At 43.8% G+C, this 19,554-nt stretch overlaps 1 protein-coding gene across 4 annotated transcripts in view; it reads left to right on the top strand.

Moving 5' to 3' along the window:
- Window positions 1–19,554, top strand: part of DENND1A (DENN domain containing 1A) — a 746,239-nt gene that overhangs the window by 207,695 nt on the left and 518,990 nt on the right. For all 4 annotated transcript variants that reach the window (XM_044305779.1, XM_044305777.1, XM_044305778.1 and 1 more), the window contains exons 4-5: window positions 2,209–2,258; window positions 4,318–4,437. In XM_044305779.1, coding sequence (XP_044161714.1) covers window positions 2,209–2,258; window positions 4,318–4,437 — 170 coding nt within the window. The remainder of the gene's footprint in view (window positions 1–2,208; window positions 2,259–4,317; window positions 4,438–19,554) is intronic.

Genomic DNA, 19,554 nt, shown 5'->3' with positions numbered 1-19,554 from the left:
GGAAATATTCCCAATCTTATTCTTTGATGACATCCAATTTGTTAAATAACCTATGGCAGGGGTGGCCAACCTGCGGCTCTTCAGCTGTTGCAAAACTACAACTCCCAGCATGCCCAGACTGCCTACAGCTATCAGCCTACAGCAGGGCATGGTGGGAGTTGTAGTTTTATAACAGCTGGAGAGCCGCAGGTTGACCACCCCTGATGGTATGTCGATAGATGGTGGAGAGAGAAGCACTCACCTGGAACACTTATTCTCCTCATTGCAGTAGAGGGGCTCAGTCGAAAGTCTATGAGCCTCTCTCGTTTCCGTCTCCTGCAGAGAGGAGTGAGCGCATGCTACGTGCGTGCTTCTCTCTCCTTGTAGAGATTGTGGGGGTCTCAGGACTCATACCCTCACCCGTCAAAACCTATAATATGTCACCATGACATATCATAGGTATTTGTGAAAGTCCAGTGACCCTTTAAGCAATAAACGCTTTATTTGCTTAGACCATAATATCTCTAAGTGGAATTCTAGATAGCCGATAACTGCTAGACTGGTGGGTGTTGAACCGCTGAATGGAGTGGTGGTTGAGTGTACACGCTTTGGGACTGACTGAGTTGGTTTGGCTATGTGCACCAATCGCATAGACCACGTTTCACCACCCCACCTCTTCTTTCAAACAGGCCCCCCCCCCCATTGTCATGATCAGTGGAGGTGCCAGGCGTGGAGTTACTTTCACACATTCATCAAATAAATCTAGTGCTTTGTGGGATTCGGCCGCTCCCCAGCATATATGCTAGGATTTGGCTGGACCAAAAAACGTTGTGTGCAGCAATATTTGTCTGGCCGAATTCTAGTAGATAGGCCGGGGAACGGTCCCGGTCTAGTAGGACACAACTATCCGTGTATTTATGACTTGTTATGCTGCTAGGCCGCTATAACTGTGCACGTTACAGATGTGCTAGATGTATGCTGCAGTATTTTGAAAGTATATGATACAGATGCAGTATAGTAGCCAATGCATATCATTATATCATATATCGGTGATGGTTTACAACTGTTGTGTAGACAGATTACAATTTTTCTGAAGGTTTCTGCGAGTTTCCTGCTTGAGTCAAAATGGATAATAGGACAATGAGAAAGCCAGCAGTGATAAGTGAAGATAGTCACTCTGATATTGCTAGAAGCTTGGCTGTCACTTGCTCCGTGCTCCTGGTGACATGTCGCTCTGCTTCGTTCCCCGAGCCCTGGTTTCTAGGTAACAGGCACCAGCGCTGGCAGCAGCACAGGGTTGGTTTTGCATCCCGCACCCCATATGCTGTGGCTGGTGACTATCCCTTGAGGGGCAATACCTCTCAGCAGATCTCACATTCTTGGTCTCTGATTAATTCCTCATTGCGGGATACAATGTTCATTATTCCGCATTTGTAATGTAAATTTGTTGCGGGTTGGCTGATTATAGAACAGGTCTTCTGGGTCTTTATGTCTTGTTGGTGGAGGGTTTCATCTGGTCTTGTCTGATGGCACAGTAAACCATGCTTGTCTTTTGCAGACCACCTACTTTCCAGGACTTACAGTAGTTTTCTGTCCTGTCACATAAATGGTGCTCATGAAGTGCAAAAATGTGTGTCCTTAAAAAAGGGCCTTTATAGGGTGTGCATGGCTAGTTGCCATTCATTGTATGTGGTTTTCACATAGGACTATTGTATTTTTTTTAACTTACAAAGGGTGTCCCACCATAACATGATAATTGTATAAGTGTCTCATTAGTGGGGGTCCATCCGTTGGGTCCCCCACTGACCAGAAAAATGGGGTTCCCCGGGTACTGGAGTTCCAGAGGAGGACTTCCAAAGAGAAGTTGAGTACAGCGCTGGTATACCTCCGGCAGTCCTATGACTGAAGCAGCATGGGACGCCATTCTTCTGATTGGTCGGCGTCCGAACCCCCTCCGAACAGACGCTTATCCCTGGAGTTATGATGGGTCAACCTCCTGCCCCTTTAATTTTATAACACTATGTTCCATAATTACCACAAATTGAGTTCTTCTAGTGCTGTAGATCTGTATGGACTTTTCCCACACACATCGCCTCAATCAGCACGCACCTTTGCACAGTGTGTTGTATTATTAGTGCCCTTGATATACTCTAATAATTTATAACCCTCACTGATTCTTCATTCAACCTATATAAGGCTATTTACTGACTGTTCTCTGTTTCTTTGCAGGAAGTCCTCCAGACCGTCACCAAATTTTGCTTCCCGTTCTCCTTAGACAGGTAGATCTTTTGACTGTCTTATTGTTTTTGTTTTTTAAGTTGTATATTTAACACTCAACAGTTTTATGCCAAAAAAACTCTGAACACTTTAAAAATAATGATCAGGACTTTGTGATAGTTGGCGGGGCTTCCTGCAGCCTGAGAGTTTTACTATTTGCCTAAAACTGGGTAAATCATTCTCAGTAAAAATCACTGCTGACAAGACTCCTAGGAGAGACAATGAGATTTGTGATAACCCCACCAACACATAGTGATTGCCAACTTTCCTTGTATCAGTGTGTATGCTGAGAAAGCTGTCAATCATCATGTGTGGAAGTGATAATCAGGACTCTCACTGTCACTACTAGGAGTCCTGTCAGAGGTGCTTCTTTCTCAGAAATCCTGTACCAAATCAGATAATCCTATGGATCCCAGAGCTCAGCTTCTCTCCCTCTATCTTACTTGCAGATGGGTCAGCAGAAGCTACAGGTTGTTTTTAACTATTGAATACAGATGAATGTATCAGTCACTTTACCTACTACCAGCATAAATGTGTGAGGGTGTCCCATGGCTGGGCATGCCTCTAGATCAGTATGACTATGGCATCATGTAATTTTCTTCGGATGTGATAGTTTTTTAGAATATCTGCTTGTTTTCTTTAGACAATAAGGATATAACTTTATTTATTCTCTAATAAATATGAATTTTTGATGGAACCTATAACTTGTAATGACTTTCCTAGTCTCAGTATAACTTGTATTTTATTCATTTAATGCCCTGTTATTTCTGTGCTTAGGAGTCCAGTGGGCGGTCCTACTCAGCTACAGTATCTACAGCTATCTCTGTATGTACTCACACACAAGGACGGCTGTCAATCATTGCGTCACCCTGCCCACTGGACTTATAAGACTGCAGTGAACGTCCTCTGTCTCTATAACGTGCTGCTGATAGATTGGACATGTTCAATATGACAGGATAAAGCAAGCAGAATGTGTTAGTATATAGGATATAGTTTTGGTTAACAGTAAAAAAAATAAAAATAAACGTTTTATTTGCCATTTTTTTTTATCATCCTCTTTAAAGCAATGCTTGAAGCACCTGGATCCCAAATTATAATTCTTAAGAGAGTCCACTGCTTAACATATTGAATTTATAATACCGGTCTTTTCTTATGTGACAAAGTTTTTTTTATTACTACCCCGCTACACACTATACCTGTAGTTGTGCCCTTTAAATAAGCAGTTGTTCCTTGAGATGAAGAAAAAGTTAAAAAATATATAAAAACAGCATTACTCACCTCACTGATCCTCTGCTGCTGCACTTCCTCTGTACAAACTGTAGTTACGCCCCTGGTTAAAGGGATAACATTTTTAGATAAGGGCATAACTGGTCGATAAGTGATGCTTTTTGGGTTCCCGCTGTTCTTCGAGTAAGGAAGCAGAAACCAGCAAGGGCCTGATAAGCATCGGAACGGCAGCAGAAAGAGGTGAGTGAGGTGAGTATACTGCTTTTATTTTATTTTTTTAAACCATTCTGCCCCTCATCTACAAATGTTATCCCAATGAACAACCCCTTTAATTATGGGTTAAATGACCCCATTAAATAACTACAGGTTGTACAGAGGAGGATTGGTGAGGGGATCAATGCTGTTTTTATTTTTATTTTTTATCTACTCTGCATATTATCTAAAAAAATTGAAAAAAAAAGTACTCCCCTCCCCTCCCACAACCCGTTCTCTTACTGAAAGTCTATATCTGTATTTGTGTATATGAAATATGCAGAATCTAGCCACGTCTGCTCTGTTCTGTACGGCAGACAGACTAGTTACCCTTGTAGTTCTCGGGGACTCTGCAGTCCATGACTCTGTCACAGCTAATTAGATCCGGGTGGTTTGTAGCTGTAAATCAAGGCAGGACTTTAAGGCTGTAATCCGCTTCAGTGTTAATAAACCTGCTTCCTTTTTTGAATTAATAAAACCGACCCCGTGCACAATCCATGCCACACTCTTATATACTGTTTGTGTGCGTGTACATATATTAGAGACTTATTTGTATCACACATGTCTTGCTTCCCTTTTCAGCCTCTCGGCCAGCCAAGTAGGGCAAAACTTCACATTTGTGCTGACTGACATTGACAGCAAGCATAGGTTTGGCTTCTGCCGGTTATCTTCAGGCGCTAAAAGCTGCTTTTGTATCTTAAGGTAAGGCCAGCTGTGTCTGTGTGTGCCGTACATGTCATGTCTACAGTGTTGCAGCTCATTTATCATCCGGATGAGTTTTGGTGTCTCAATGGGTGGGTGTCGGATTCCTTAGGGTTTTTTTTATTTATTTTTTGATGGTCATGTGATATTAGCATCATGTTCAGTAGTAACGTACATTTCTAGATTCTAAATAAAGATTGATTGCAGGCAGTTTTTGTTCCCAGCTAAAAAATTGTATTTTCTAATTGCCTGGGCTTCAAAATTGCAGAAATTTGATATTAATACCCACAAATGGGCATCTTTTTGTTCAGTAAAAACATTTGACTGTAAATTTCCATATACTTATACTAAAGTTATACATCATTGACCACAAAAACATAGTAACATCGTTTGTAACACTGAAAAAAAAAAAAAAAAGAATCCATTCAGTTCGTCTGTTATCTTGCAATGTGGATCCAGAGGAAGGCAAAACAACCCATGATGTAAAAAAACTGTGTTTCCATGAATAATCCTTCCCAATTCCAAATCTGGCAAATCTGTGACTTAAAAACCCATCACCAACAATCTAGCAACTGTAACCCGTAATACTATAAAACATAAGAAATACATCCAGGCTCCTTTCACATCTGCGTTTTTGCTGAATCCGTCATGAATCGGCAAAAACGCTTCCATTAAGATGATGCAATCAGTTGCATCCGTTCTGAACGCATCCGGTTGTATTATCTCAGATCTGGCACTAAAACCATTATACGTCAATGGGTCCGGGTCCGTTTTCTTTGGTGTCCGAGATTGTGTTTCATGCCGGATCCATCTTGCTCCGCATCCTATGCCGGACAGAAAAATGCTGCTTTCTGCAGAATCCATCACCTGGGTTGTTTGACCCTCGACCAATCACTGCGAGCAGGTTATACTTTGTCCGTCTCAGCTCAGTCGCATTAAGTTTTCCAGCTGTTCTTTTTTTTTTTTCATTTTTCACAAGTGTATTTTTGTGCATAATGAAGCTGAATAAAGTGTTTTATTTGTGGGCACAACTCAGCTAAACCTCCCTACTATAAAATAAGCCCTCTCACCTTGTGACATTTATAATACTGGTATAGTATGTGGCAGAAAGGTTGTGATGCCCCTTCAGGCACGTGCCCCACGGTTCCTTTTGCACCTCCTATAGCTGTGCCCCTAGTGCAGCATGCAAAAGATGCAGCCCGAAAAAATTACAAGGCAGTTTCAAATCAGAATTGATGTCGTACACTCTTCCTCTTGACACTTAAAAGGGTTGTCCCGTTACAAGAACGTATTCCCTATCCACAGGTTGGTTGGTGGGGGGTCAAAACCACTTGGGCCTCTGACGATCGTGAGAACGAGGGCACATGTTCCCCTGTTTGTATGAAGCGGTGAGCACACTGCTGCGCCATTCAACTCTAAGGGACTGCTGGAGATAGTCGAGCGCTTGTATTTGGCTCCAGCAATCCCATAGGGCTGAATTTGGCATACCTGCAGGCTGCTGCTCCATACAAAAGTTAGCACGGGCCCCCCATTCACCCCACTGACCCAGCGGTCAATCCCCTCTGATCAAATAACACCTTTAATGGGTTGCAAGAAACTTTTACTTGACTTTTTCAATCGTTTTGAGTGTTTTTATTTGTGACATGATATCAAGTTTATTAAATGAAAGTTACAAACCTCTGCATCCCTAGGTCCTGAGATGGACCTAGATGGAGAGTTTCTGGTCACTCCGCCATGGCTGTGGTATTTGGATAGTGAATCTTTAGCCTGCGTAAAGGATAGCCCACATACAACTATGAGGACTGTGTGCTGGTGAGATTTTGATCAGTAGGTCGTGTTCACACTACTATTAAAATAGTTTAGTGTCATCTACGTATAGGCAAGAGCAGTAAGACGCTGTGGACGTCGGCACATGGACTTCATTGATGCAGAATTTATTATTAGTTTTATTTTTTTCTTATATTTTTAATTAAATGATTTTAGGCTGTAGCTATGTTTGTTGTCCAGCTTGATTTTCTGTTTATTTATTTATTTTTATATACTTTGTGGAATGAAATTATGTCTCAATTTCCCGTTTCCTTTTCTTAAAATAGTTCCCGACATGTAACAGATTGTAAAACTGCTGCCTTCTTCCTGACACCAGCCCCAGCTATATAACACATTTGTACTGGTGGCTGCGCAGGCTTTTCTGCAGGAGGTACTGTTTTATAGCTCTTTTGCTGTCTTGTAATGTCAGCTGATAACACTTGAAGTTCCTGTTCATCTTCAGGGTTGCTCACTCGCATCCTGTCATTTTTCACTTCATATTGTCCCTTTAACCCCCCCCGTCCGCTGTTTAATCTGGGCTTTCGGCCATATCAGGATGGCTTGTGCCTTTTGTAGCTGAATGAAGCAGAACTTTCTCAGCTGGGAGAGCGCTTATCTGGGCCTGTCAGAACTTATCTCTTTGCAGCATTTGTATATTTAAGTTACACAAGCGCCTGTTTTTTCGAGAAAGTTGCGAGGCTGCTGCAGTTTGTGAGTTGTCATTAGGGTTTACAGGACCTTGAACTGCTCGTCCTTTGTGGTGTCGGCTAAACGTGCAGGTCAGATGGGAAACTCCGCTCGGCCTTTTCAAAGGAAAAGCTAACTTGTGAGGGACAGGAAGATTCTTTCCAGTAGGGGGCGCTACATTTTGCTTTGACCATGTAAACATTTTTTTTCTTTCTCTGCAGAATCTCATTGGTAACTTCTGATGGCAGCCAATATGTCATCCTTGTGAGATAAGTTCTAGAATTCCATATAATGCAATGTATAGCAGAACATGCCTAGGAGGGTGCGGAGCTGGGGCCTCACTACACACTATGCTCTGGCACTTGCTTATACTACAAACCGGATTCCAAAAAAGTTGGGACACTATACAAATCGTGAATAAAAACTGAATGCAATGATGTGGAGGTGCCAACTTCTAATATTTTATTCAAAATAGAACATAAATCACGGAACAAAAGTTTCACAACTGAGAAAATGTACAATTTTAAGGAAAAATATGTTGAATCAGAATTTCATGGTGTCAACAAATCCCCAAAAAGTTGGGACAAGGCCATTTTCACCACTGTGTGGCATCTCCCCTTCTTCTTACAACACTCAACAGACGTCTGGGGACCGAGGAGACCAGTTTCGCAAGTTTAGAAATAGGAATGCTCTCCCATTCTTGTCTAATACAGGCCTCTAACTGTTCAATCGTCTTGGGCCTTCTTTGTTGCACCTTCCTCTTTATGATGCGCCAAATGTTCTCTATAGGTGAAAGATCTGGACTGCAGACCGGCCATTTCAGTACCCGAATCCTTCTATTACGCAGCCATGATGTTGTGATTGATGCAGAATGTGGTCTGGCATTATCTTGTTGAAAAATGCAGGGTCTTCCCTGAAAGAGATGACGTCTGGATGGGAGCAGATGTTGTTCTAGAACCTGAATATATTTTTCTGCATTGATGGTGCCTTTCCAGACATGCAAGCTGCCCATGCCACACGCACTCATGCAACCCCATACCATCAGAGATGCAGGCTTCTGAACTGAGCGTTGATAACAACTTGGGTTGTCCTTGTCCTCTTTGGTCCGGATGACATGGCGTACCAGCAGATTTCCAAAAAGAACTTCGAATCGTGACTCGTCTGACCACAGAACAGTCTTCCATTTTGCCACACTCCATTTTAAATGATCCCTGGCCCAGTGAAAACGCATGAGCTTGTGGATCTTGCTTAGAAATGGCTTCTTATTTGCACTGTAGAGTTTCAGCTGGCAACGGCGGATGGCACGGTGGATTGTGTTCACTGACAATGGTTTCTGGAAGTATTCCTGAGCCCATTCTGTGATTTCCTTTACAGTAGCATTCCTGTTTGTGGTGCAGTGTCGTTTAAGGGCCCGGAGATCACGGGCATCCAGTATGGTTTTACGGCCTTGACCCTTACGCACAGAGATTGTTCCAGATTCTCTGAATCTTCGGATGATGTTATGCACAGTTGATGATGATAGATGCAAAGTCTTTGCAATTTTTCGCTGGGTAGCACCTTTCTGATATTGCTCCACTATCTTTCTGCGCAACATTGTGGGAATTGGTGATCCTCTACCCATCTTGGCTTCTGAGAGACACTGCCACTCTGAGAAGCTCTTTTTATACCCAATCATGTTGCCAATTGACCTAATTAGTGTTAATTGGTCTTCCAGCTCTTCGTTATGCTCAAATTTACTTTTTCCAGCCTCTTATTGCTACTTGTCCCAACTTTTTGGGGATTTGTTGACACCGTGAAAATTTGAATCAACGTATTTTTCCTTTAAAATTATACATTTACTCGGATTAAACATTTGATCTGTCATCTACGTTCTATTACAAATAAAATATAGACATTTGCCATCTCCACATCATTGCATTCAGTTTTTATTCACAATTTGTTTAGTGTCCCAACTTTTTGGGAATCCGGTTTGTACATATTGGTGACTGTTCCTGTCAGGCTGCTCAGCCAGGATGGCATATTGTAGGCAGGATCACATCATTACCATCTATTGTAGAGCAGTGTAATGAGGCCTCACCACTTCTTCTTCCCAGGCAGCTCTGCAAGTGGAGGCAACCAGTCCTGCTCACCTTTTAAGACAGGGGAACCCCTTTAAAGTAAATAGTTTATAATCACGGATAAAGATAGGGTGTGCTTCCATGGTGTCACAGTGTTCGAATACACATTAAAGTCAATGGATGCGTAAGAGGTCGGTGGAGACCACTGACTGTACACGTCTACAATTAACTGACGTGTGAAAGAGGCCTTAATTAAGCCAAGCCAGGCAGGGAGAACCCCGCTGGACATTTCTCTCGTTGTCCACGCCAGAGTAAGGCTACTTTCACACTAAAGTTTTTTTGTGGATCCATCATGGATCTGCAAAAACGCTTCCGTTACAATAATACAACCGCATCCATCCGTCATGAACGGACCCGGTTGTATTATGCCTTCTATAGCCATGACGGATCAGTTATGAACTCCATTGAAAGTCAATGGGGGGACGGATCCATTTTCTATCGTGTCAGAGAAAACGGATCCTTCCCCATTGACTTATATTGTGTGTCAGGACGGATCCGTCTCCCTCCGCATCCCAGGACGGACAGAAAAAATGCTGCAGGCAGCGTTTTGGTGTCCGCCTCCAGAGCGGAATGGAGACTGAACGGAGGCAAACTGATGCATTCTGAGCGGATCCTTATCCATTCAGAATGCATTAAGGGCAAAACTGATCCGTTTTGGACCGCTTGTGAGATCCCTGAAACGGATCTCACAAACGGAAAGCCAAAACGCCAGTGTGAAAGTAGCCTAAAACGCAGATCTTTGCAGGGAAGGAACCTGTTAGTATTTCATGCTACCCGTGGTTAGCACAAAACTGCTGACAGGTTCCCCAGAAGACGTTAGTTAATTCCCAGGATTACTGTGTATATTGTGTATCTTACCTCCCAACCGTTGAACTAAAAGAAGTGGGTAAAATATACACACAAATTGTGCCCCCATTACTGTACCATCCACAATGCTTTCATAATGAAGCCACCATAGTGATGTTCACCCTGAGGGTCTCCATAACTTTGCCAGCCCTGAACCTCCATGTATATATGTATTGTATATAAACCGAGTGCATATGTAGCATGCGTTCCTCTAGGTGTGGCGGCTACACCCTACAAAATAATACAGTCAGCTGCCTGTCTGGCTGAGAGGTCACTTTCCTATGACTGAACATAATGTCCGAGGGGGGCCTCTCACGTGGTGCAAAGTGAGAATTGTTTCTAATTGAGCAGAAACATGTGGAAGGATCAGGAATATCTCGAGGGATTAGACAAAAATTCCAAATTTGTACTACTTCCAGGCTGCGCTCCGAGCGGGCTCTGCTGGGAATAGATGTTAGTTAGTGTGACCTGCGACCCTGGAATCTGTTGACAAGGGTCCCGGCCAGGGCTTGGCCACAGAACGCTTTTGTTAAGACCAATTCACAGCTCCTTTAAACTGCAGTCAGTGGAAGTCGCCAGCTCACTTGGAAGGGGAGCAGAGACTTTTTTTTTCCCATGCTTTGGAAACATAGGATGCCCGTTCACCAGCATGAACCACGTAGCCTCAGCTCAATTGACACTGACAGCTTCCTGGCTTGAGGTTGCCAACTGGCAGAGCATTGATGCATTGAAGAGGAGCAGCTTGAGGGACCTGTGTACCAGTGTTTGTATGCACACTGGAGAAACTGAGCATTGGGCTGTCTTGTCTTCTGCCATATACTTCAGGTGTCAGTGGAGGGTCCACCCTTCAGGCCACCGGTACATGTGGGCCTGCATTTCCGCATTGCATACACATTCCACAGAAACATCTGACATACTTTGGATTTCAGAATCCGCTTTCTGCAGGGATAATATATTCAAAGTGTAGATGAGATTCCCCAGATCTACTTCACTTTGCTGGTACTGGATTATCCTGCATTTTTCCCACATTAAAATCTGTGCGTAATCCACAATGTGTACAGCTTTAAAGGGGTTTTTCCGAGACTTTTCTACTGATCAGTGGGGGTCCAACACCCAGAACCCCCGCCGATCAGCTGCTTGAGAAGGCATTGGCGCTCACAGTAGCGCCAAAGCCTTCTCTCAGCTTAGTTCTCCGGCACTCCAGCTGTGGTAAAACTACGACTCCCAAGATGTACACTCACTTGGCTGTTCTCAGAACGCCATAGAATTGAATGGAGCATGCTGGGAGTCATAGTTTCAGCACACCTGGCGTGCCAGGGGCTAGCCATCACTGGTCTAGGCCATGGGACGTCACGTTCATCAATCACATGATCTAGAAGCGTCTCAGCCTCATAGATATAAATGGGGCTGAGCTGCAATACCAAGCCCAGCCACTATACAATGGACGGCGCTGTGCTTGGTGAGCAGAGAGAAGGCTGCAGCACTACTGCTGGTGCTTTCTCAGACAACTGATCGGAGGGGGTGCCGGGTGTCTGACCCTCACAGATCAGTAGAAAAGTCTTGGAAAACCATTTTAAAGGTTCTATAGATTACCAGTTTTATGCAGCTTTCTATTTTTTTCTTTTACATATATAATTTACCTTTTCTAGGATGGGTCATCAATATTCCATTGGTGAGGGTCTATACCTGTGATGGCTAACCTCCAGCTGTGGTGAAACTACGACTCCCAGCAGGCTTCACTCATTTCTATGGAGTTCTGAGAACAGCCAAGCAAGTGTACATCTTGGGAGTCGTAGTTTTAGCACAGCTGGAGTGCTGGAGGTTAGCCATCACAGGTCTATACACGCCATGCTGCACTATATTTTCTTTCTGTGTCTGTCCCGTTTTTTTTTACGGACTTTATGCGGAACCATTCATTTCAATAGGTCCGGACAAAAAAGGGAAATTACTCCGTGTGCATTCAGTTTCCATATGTCCGTTCCGCAAAGGAATAGAACATGTCCTATTGTTGTCCACATTACGGACAAGGATAGGACTGTTTTATTATGGGCCAGCTGTTCCGTTCCGCAAATTACGGAATGCACACGGATCGCAAAATACATGCGGTCGTGTGCATGAGCCCTTATTGTGGGAATGCTGTACAGAGACTACCCAGCCACTGCAATATGTACGGATCTGCGCCTGATGAAGCGGATGTCCATGCTTCTAATATTGGATAAGTCATTAATATCCGATCAATATCTGCCCCAATGAATATGGTTTTCCACTCTTGTGAATATTTCTCACATATTTCCTGATTTGATAACTAATTAAAAACTTGATAGTTCCTTTTTTAATTAGAAACGACCAAGAAAAGAGATTATCTATTCCAACCAATAGAACAAATTCCCATTTTTTGGGGGACTATACTGTTACAAATAGAGTGATTTTCAGTGATCATTTTTTCCAGTTGGACAGTTAAATATAAAGCCTCAGCTTTGTATGGATTTGTCCAGCCGGGTGCTGTATGTTCAGAGATTTGGTTCAGGAAAAGAACCCCTCCTTACATACGCCATCCAAATAAGCATGTCCATTCTTGTTTTTCTGTTTCTAGACTTTTTTTTGTCTTCTTTATAAAGTTAAAGATGTGCAAGGATCCAGTGAGGGCCCACCACGGAGGCTGTAAGAAGCCATAATAATGCTGTTTCCTTCACTTTTATATGCAAGTCATATTAGAGATGACAGTTGTCCATTTAAAGAGAGGGGCTTCTCCAGTCTGTTTTAAAGATATTTTGCAGTACCAAAAAAGTGAATGCGGAAAAAACAAACAAAAAAAATTCCACCTTAAATTGTCCCATGTTGGAGATTTTAAAGTGTAACTGTCAAATTTTATTTTATTTGCTAGTTTATTAGAGCTAGGCATGTATACCTGAGTTAGTCCGTCAATGATTGTTAAAAGATCTGTAATTACCTTATAATAACAGCTTTCATCAATGTCCCCTGTCGCTTTCCACTGCAGAAGACCGTTGCTAGGGCTTGTCTGTCTTCCCTTTAGTATAGGCAGAAGACAGAGGGGCGGTCCTTAACACTGCATGCCTGCATTAGGCTTCAGAGTGAGGAGGCGTGTCTCTCAGTAATCCAATCTGATTGGCTGGCAGGAAGCTGCTGGCTACAGCAAGTGTGTATGTGACCTGAGGGAAAGCAGTTTTGGCCTCAGATAACTGCCAGAGGAGCCATCTTGAGAAGTTCCTCATATTGTAAACCCCTTAGTGACCACTAATACACCTTTTTACTAACGTAAACAAAGGGGGATTTAGCTAAACAGCTGGCTTTAATCAATCATTACATGTACTTAAAATGGTGCTTTAAAAACTATAACTTGTCCTGCAAAAAAAAATGTACATATACATAGAAGTACATTGATGAAAAAACAAAAAGGCTATAGCTCTTGGAATGCAATTTCTTTAAACAACCGTAACTAAGGGAAAAACTCAAGGAAAACTGTGGTAAGTGAAGAAACTAAAGATTGCTTTATGCAGAATGCTGCTGCAGCAGTAACATATGCTAAAATTGATTTTTTGATGAAAACATGACGGTTACACTTTAAGTTCGCATCCTGTCAGTTTATACAGTGGATTTCCGCCTAGGATCTCACCCTTTGCTGCCGCTCATTACTCACCTTTTTTCATAATTTGAAGGTGATTTGATGATATAAAACTTAGGCCTCTTTCACACTACAGTATGTTGCATTCAGTGTTTTGCGTTCCGTTTTTCACGGATCCGTTGTTCCGTTTTTTGCTTCCGTTGTGGTTCCGTTTCCGTTCCGTTGTTCCGTTCCGTTTTTCCGTATGGCAAATACAGTATACAGTAATTTCATATTAAAAATTGGGCTGGGCATAACATTTTCAATTGATGGTTCCGCAAAAAACGGAACGGATACGGAAGACATACGGATGCATTTCCGTATGTGTTCCGTTTTTTTTGCGGCCCCATTGACTTGAATGGAGCCACGGACTGTGATTCTCGGCCAAATATAGGACATGTTCTATCTTTTCAACGGAACGGAAAAACGGAAATACGGAAACGGAATGCATACGGAACACATTCCGTTTTTTTGCAGAACCATTGAAATGAATGGTTCCGTATACGGACCGTATACGGAACGCAAAAAACGGACCGTATACGGAACGCAAAATACTGTAGTGTGAAAGAGGCCTTAAAGGGGTATTCTGGGAGGTAAATATTGATAGCCGCATAGGTCATCAGTGTGTGACGTCAGCTGTTCGAAAAGCACAATGCCATACATTATGTAGTGCGTTTGTATTCACTTGAATGAGACTGAGCTGCATAAAGGCCACGTGAACAGTGGATGTGACATCACAGGCCAAGGAAGAGACCAATGGCTCAGCTGAGCGCCGTGGCCCCTTCTAACGGCCGTGAGTGTGACCCCACCATTCTGATATTGATGACCTAATCTGAGGATCAGCAATCAATTCTTAAAGATTGACCTGTCGTCTTCCCTGTAACTACATGAATTCCCCTTGTAATAACAGTTCTGGATCATCTTTTCTTATGTTGTGTCATTCCTCAATTATTCCTCTATAATTGCAGTAACTGCCCCGCACGATCTGACACTGTCAGCACTGATTGGATAATGTCAAGTTGTGCAGGGACACTCCCCCAGTGGTGACGCCCAGTTGTACTCTGCAGGATACAAGAACGTGGTGTGCTGCATTCTCGTATCCTTTTTTTTCTAATGTATACGTCAAACAGAGGCATAAAACGTGATGTGAACCCTCCCTTTGAAATACAGCTTTATTACAGTAAGGCCCCAAGCACATAACCATGTCCATTTTGCTGTCCCTGTGTATGCCACATTCTGTTGCTGCACCATTGACTTTAATGGGTCTACACTTTGCGGACCAGTATAGGACATGTTCTGTCGTTTGCAGAAAGGACACATGGATGACGTCAGTGTGCTTTCCGCATCCTTGTGTCTGTTCCGCAAAAGACAGAACATGTCCTATACTGGTCCGCAAAGTGTGGACCCATTGAAGTCAATTGGTCAGCAACAAAATGCGGCATGCACACGGACCACATCCGTATTTTGCAGATCCACAGTTTGCGGACTGCAAAACGGACACGGTCGGAGGCGTTAGTATGATTAACAATTATTTTTTTTTTTTTCTAGTTTGCTTTTACCTTGCACATTTTAGGAAACCATGAACGAACACGTGAGTTGCAGTTGATGGATCTATTAGATATGAGTATGTGTCTGAGAGGTTTACAGTTATAATACACACAGGGTGGCCGAAACCCCGTCCACATGTGGTGGGCTGGGTTCTCAGATAGCTTGTCCACTGGCCTCCTGATATTGCCCGTAATGGTGCAGTTTCACCCCAAAGCTGATGGGTAAAACTGTGGGTTTGAGCCGCATGCAGCAGCCGTTCTGTGTGTTCATGCACAAACCATCATATGGTCCCTCAACAGCAGTCTGCTGATTATTGACATATGTTGAGAACGAGGGTCTCCCAAACCCTTTCCCGCCTAATGATGCGGCTGACCGATGAGGAACCCCTTTTTCTGGACATCTCTCCTTCCTGATCTTTTTGAGATCTCTACATGTTCCAATGTCGCAGGAATTTTTAGGAGGAGTCTAACCCAGTCTTTTGCAATGACCATGCATGGTTAATGATGGATGATAGCTGTATATAACTATGCCTTTTAATCTAGATTTGTATTTCGCATTTACCTTGCTTTTGTTCAGCTTTGCTCATGGATTTGTAAAACACATTAAAGTGAAGGCATCCTGATCTCCAGCTGCTATTTCCTCCGAGGGCGAATTCTCCAAACACCCTCTAGTTTATTCCCCTCTTATAGGAGGATTAAGTCGTGCCACCTTTTGACATTGAGCCATCAGGATGGTTTGGCACGGTAGCAAGCAGAAAGTACAAGAACTTGTTTACAAAAGAGGCCATGGACTTTCCGTCTTTCTGTAGAAGCATTCAAGCAGGAAGGCCTTGCACAGTCTGTTTGGCACAGTAGCGGCGCTCAGCTGGCCTCCTGCCCTCCTGCTGGTAGTCAGGGCAAAGGATGTGCCAGATCTCAGATTGTAACAGAGCAGTGAGGCCGCCTGCAAATCTGCTTGTAGTTAGCATGAGGCCTTTTGGCAGAGACGGAAGGCTGACCGAACCAGTCGGCCCTTTTACCTTAATATTTTCCATCTGCTCGCCAATGACAGACCTGAGAGGAGGTTTGAGTTATGAGGAGTGTGATGGGAAACTGCTTTGAAAAGTTGTTCGAGATCCTGCAGTAAAGATGTTTCCCGACTTGCTGCATTCATTTAACTCCTTGGCTTTCCCCACATGATGTGGAAGCGTCTTCTAACATTATACCGTCTTCTGCTCTGCACAGGCTGGTATTGTACTGTGAATCTTCCCAGGGACAGCTCAGTTTTATCTCTTTAGTAGAATTGTTATATAAATATATTTTATTTTATGTTTACCCTTTCGTGATAGTTTTGCATTAATACTGATATTTTTTAGTTCTTTTGGATTATATCTCTTGATGCTTTTTTTCTTCCAACGGATATGGGGGTCATCCCCCATAGACATTCCTGTGGAAAAAAAAAAAAACATGCAGTGCTATTATCTAGCAGAAGAAAAAGGAGTCTCCTAAAATAGTGACCGCCGCCTAAACAGTTCTAGAAAATCATTGCTTTGATTGGAAACACAGCAGAAATAGAGCACATGGTCCATCTAGTCTGCCCTCGTATTTTATTTTTCTCTTAGGATACATATATGTTTATCCCAGGTATGTAGACACTCACTTACCGTTGATTTCCTAACCACATCTGCTAGAAGTTTGTTTCAAGCATTTAAGCTGGATTTACACGGGCCAACTGAGCGGCCGATTGTCAAGAAGGAAGTGTCCCTTTATGAGACCTGCAGATTTTGCAGGCAATTGTCGGGAAGGAAGCACTCCTTCTCTGCAATCGGCTGCTCGTTCAGTGAAGGAGACTTCTCCTTCACAGTATAAGGCCTCCAGCACACGACTATGTATTTTTTAACGTCCCACGAAAACGTGGTTCCGTTGTACCGTGATCCGTGCCCGTTTTTTCTTCCGTGGGTCTTCCGTGATTTTTGGAGGATCCACGGACATGAAAAATGAAAAAAAAAATCTAAGTCAAGTTTGCCATTGAAATGATAGGAAAAAACGGACACCGATCACGGACACGGATGACAATCTTGTGTGCATCCGTGATTTTTCACGGACCCATTGACTTGAATGGGTCCGTGAACCGTTGGCCGTGAAAAAAATAGGACAGGTCATATTTTTTTCACGGCCAGGAAACACGGATGCGGCTGCCAAACGGTGCATTTTCCGATTTTTCCACGGACCCATTGAAAGTCAATGGGACCGCAGAAAAACACGTTAAACGGGACAACGGCCATGGGTGCACACAACGGTTGTGTGCAGGAGGCCTAAGGATGAGGGAACGCTATAGCGATCCCTAGTCCTCGTACAGATTCATGGTTTCTGAGCAGCAGATCGCCTTTTAGACCACACTATCTGCTGCCCAGAAGCCATGATCAGTGGTGCCTGCGTGAACGATAGGATTACCCAATGGAAGCGTTTCACTCGTTTATCGGGTGGCAGATTATCAGGAACAACCATTTGCAGGATCGATTGTTCCCCACAAATGTAAAAATCTATTTAAAGCTCATTTACTCACTTATCTAAAGGACTTTCTTCCCTTTCTGTGGGTGGGCGGCAGCTCATCAAGCACCTGCATCTCCCAGGATGCATTGCAATTAGATCTTGCATAACTCCTCCCGACCCTACATAACAAATAGTCCCAGACATATAGCCCCAGAGATACATATGGTATGTAATGACCCACAATTTCCTTCCCAGTTGTCTTGAGATATAGTTATATATTAGTGGTATTTTGTGTTGCACTACGGTACTTCTGTTGTTCCTGCCTACTTGTATTGCCTGACTTCTGTCAATTTGGGCCCGCCTACAAAATGGAGCCACTTCTCCCCCCCTATGAATTTGTAAGTAGGGATGAAAGGTGACTGGACAACTTTGCCTGCTTACTAGGCCAGCACAGAGGGGAGCAAAGCAGGGAAGGTACTGAACATGTTAGTCCACCTCTGAATGCAGGAGAAGGTGGACCAGAAGAATAAGGCTCCATTCACACGTCCGCAATTTCGTTCTGCCTTTTGCGGAACGGAATTGCGGACCTATTCATTTCTATCGTGCTGCCCGGACACGGAATTGCGGACCCGCACTTCCGGGTCCGCACTTCCGTTCCGCAAGAAAATAGAACATGTCCTATTCTTGTCGGCAATTGCGGACAAGAACAGGCATATTCTATTAGTGCCGGCAATGTGCGGTCCCCAAAATGCGGAAAGCACATTGCCGCTGTCCGTGTTTTGCGGATCCGCAAAGCACGTTGCGAACGTGTGAATGGAGCCTAAACAGCTGGGGGTGCTACCAGAGAGGAAAATGTAATGTACACAAAAGAAAGCAAACAAGATTTGTATTACTTGTATATTGCAATAAAACATAATTTGAAATGCCTTATTCATTGCATAGTAATATTTGTCATGGGATAGCCCATTGAATTCTTTCCTTGTAAATTTACTCTTTAAACCAGGGGTGGGGAACCTCCCTGGAAGCGGTCATTAGCGTGTGGGAGGCACAGAAAGGTGAGAACTGCACTGTCTGTACTCGCCTTCTTCCAGCCCTGCACTGTGTCCTGACACATACAGCGTCAGGACATAGTGCACGTAGACGCGCACAATGACCTGACGCTGTGCACTGTCAGGTCACAGTGCAGCGCGGTGGGAAGAAGAACAGGGAGGGTAAGTGAATCTACCAAGAGGCAGCGCTGTCCGGAGCTGGAGAGGTTTATTTATTTATTTTAAATGTCTGATCTGAGGTCTGATTGGGGCTGATCTGAGGCTAATGGATGGTGGTGAGGGTCTGATCTGAGGCTGGGGAGTCTGATAGGGGCTGATCTGAGGCTGTTGGGTCTGATCTGAGGCTGGATGTCTGATAGGGGTCTGATCTGAGGCTGGGGGGGCCTATTGGGGGTCTGATCTGTGGCTGGGTGGGTCTGATGAGGGCTGATCTGAGGCTGGGGGGTCTGATGGGGGTGTGATCTGAGGCTAGGGGTCTGATCTGAGGTTGGGGAGGGTCTGATGAGGGTCTGATCTGAGGCTGGGGGTCCGGTCTGATGGGGGTCTGATCTGAAGCTGGGGGTTGGGTCTGATGGGGGGTCTGATCTGAAGCTGGGGTCTGATGGGAGTCTGATCTGAAGCTAGAGAGGGTCTGATTGGGGTCTAATCTGAGGCTTGGAGGTCTGATGTGAGTCTGATCTGAGGCTGATGTAGGCTGGAGGCTCTGATAAGAGGCTGATTTGAGGCTGATGGAGGTGGGGGGCAGATCTGAGGCTGCGAAAAGGGACAAATGCAGGGAGAGTGAAAGCTGGGTGAACCCCTCTCTGGACCCCCCTGGGTTTAGCTTGGCTGCCATTAATGCCAAATAAAGAACTAAATATGTAACATTCTGAACTTTAAAATTAAACTGGTATGTGTGGTCAAAATAGCACCTGTGCTATATGTAATATACATTGTGCAGGCGCCATTTTGTGCTGCAAAAATACAGCGCT

This window comes from Bufo gargarizans, chromosome 9 (genome assembly GCF_014858855.1).
Source record: "Bufo gargarizans isolate SCDJY-AF-19 chromosome 9, ASM1485885v1, whole genome shotgun sequence".
Taxonomy (NCBI): domain Eukaryota; kingdom Metazoa; phylum Chordata; class Amphibia; order Anura; family Bufonidae; genus Bufo; species Bufo gargarizans.
This window is presented reverse-complemented; position numbering and strand designations above follow the sequence as displayed.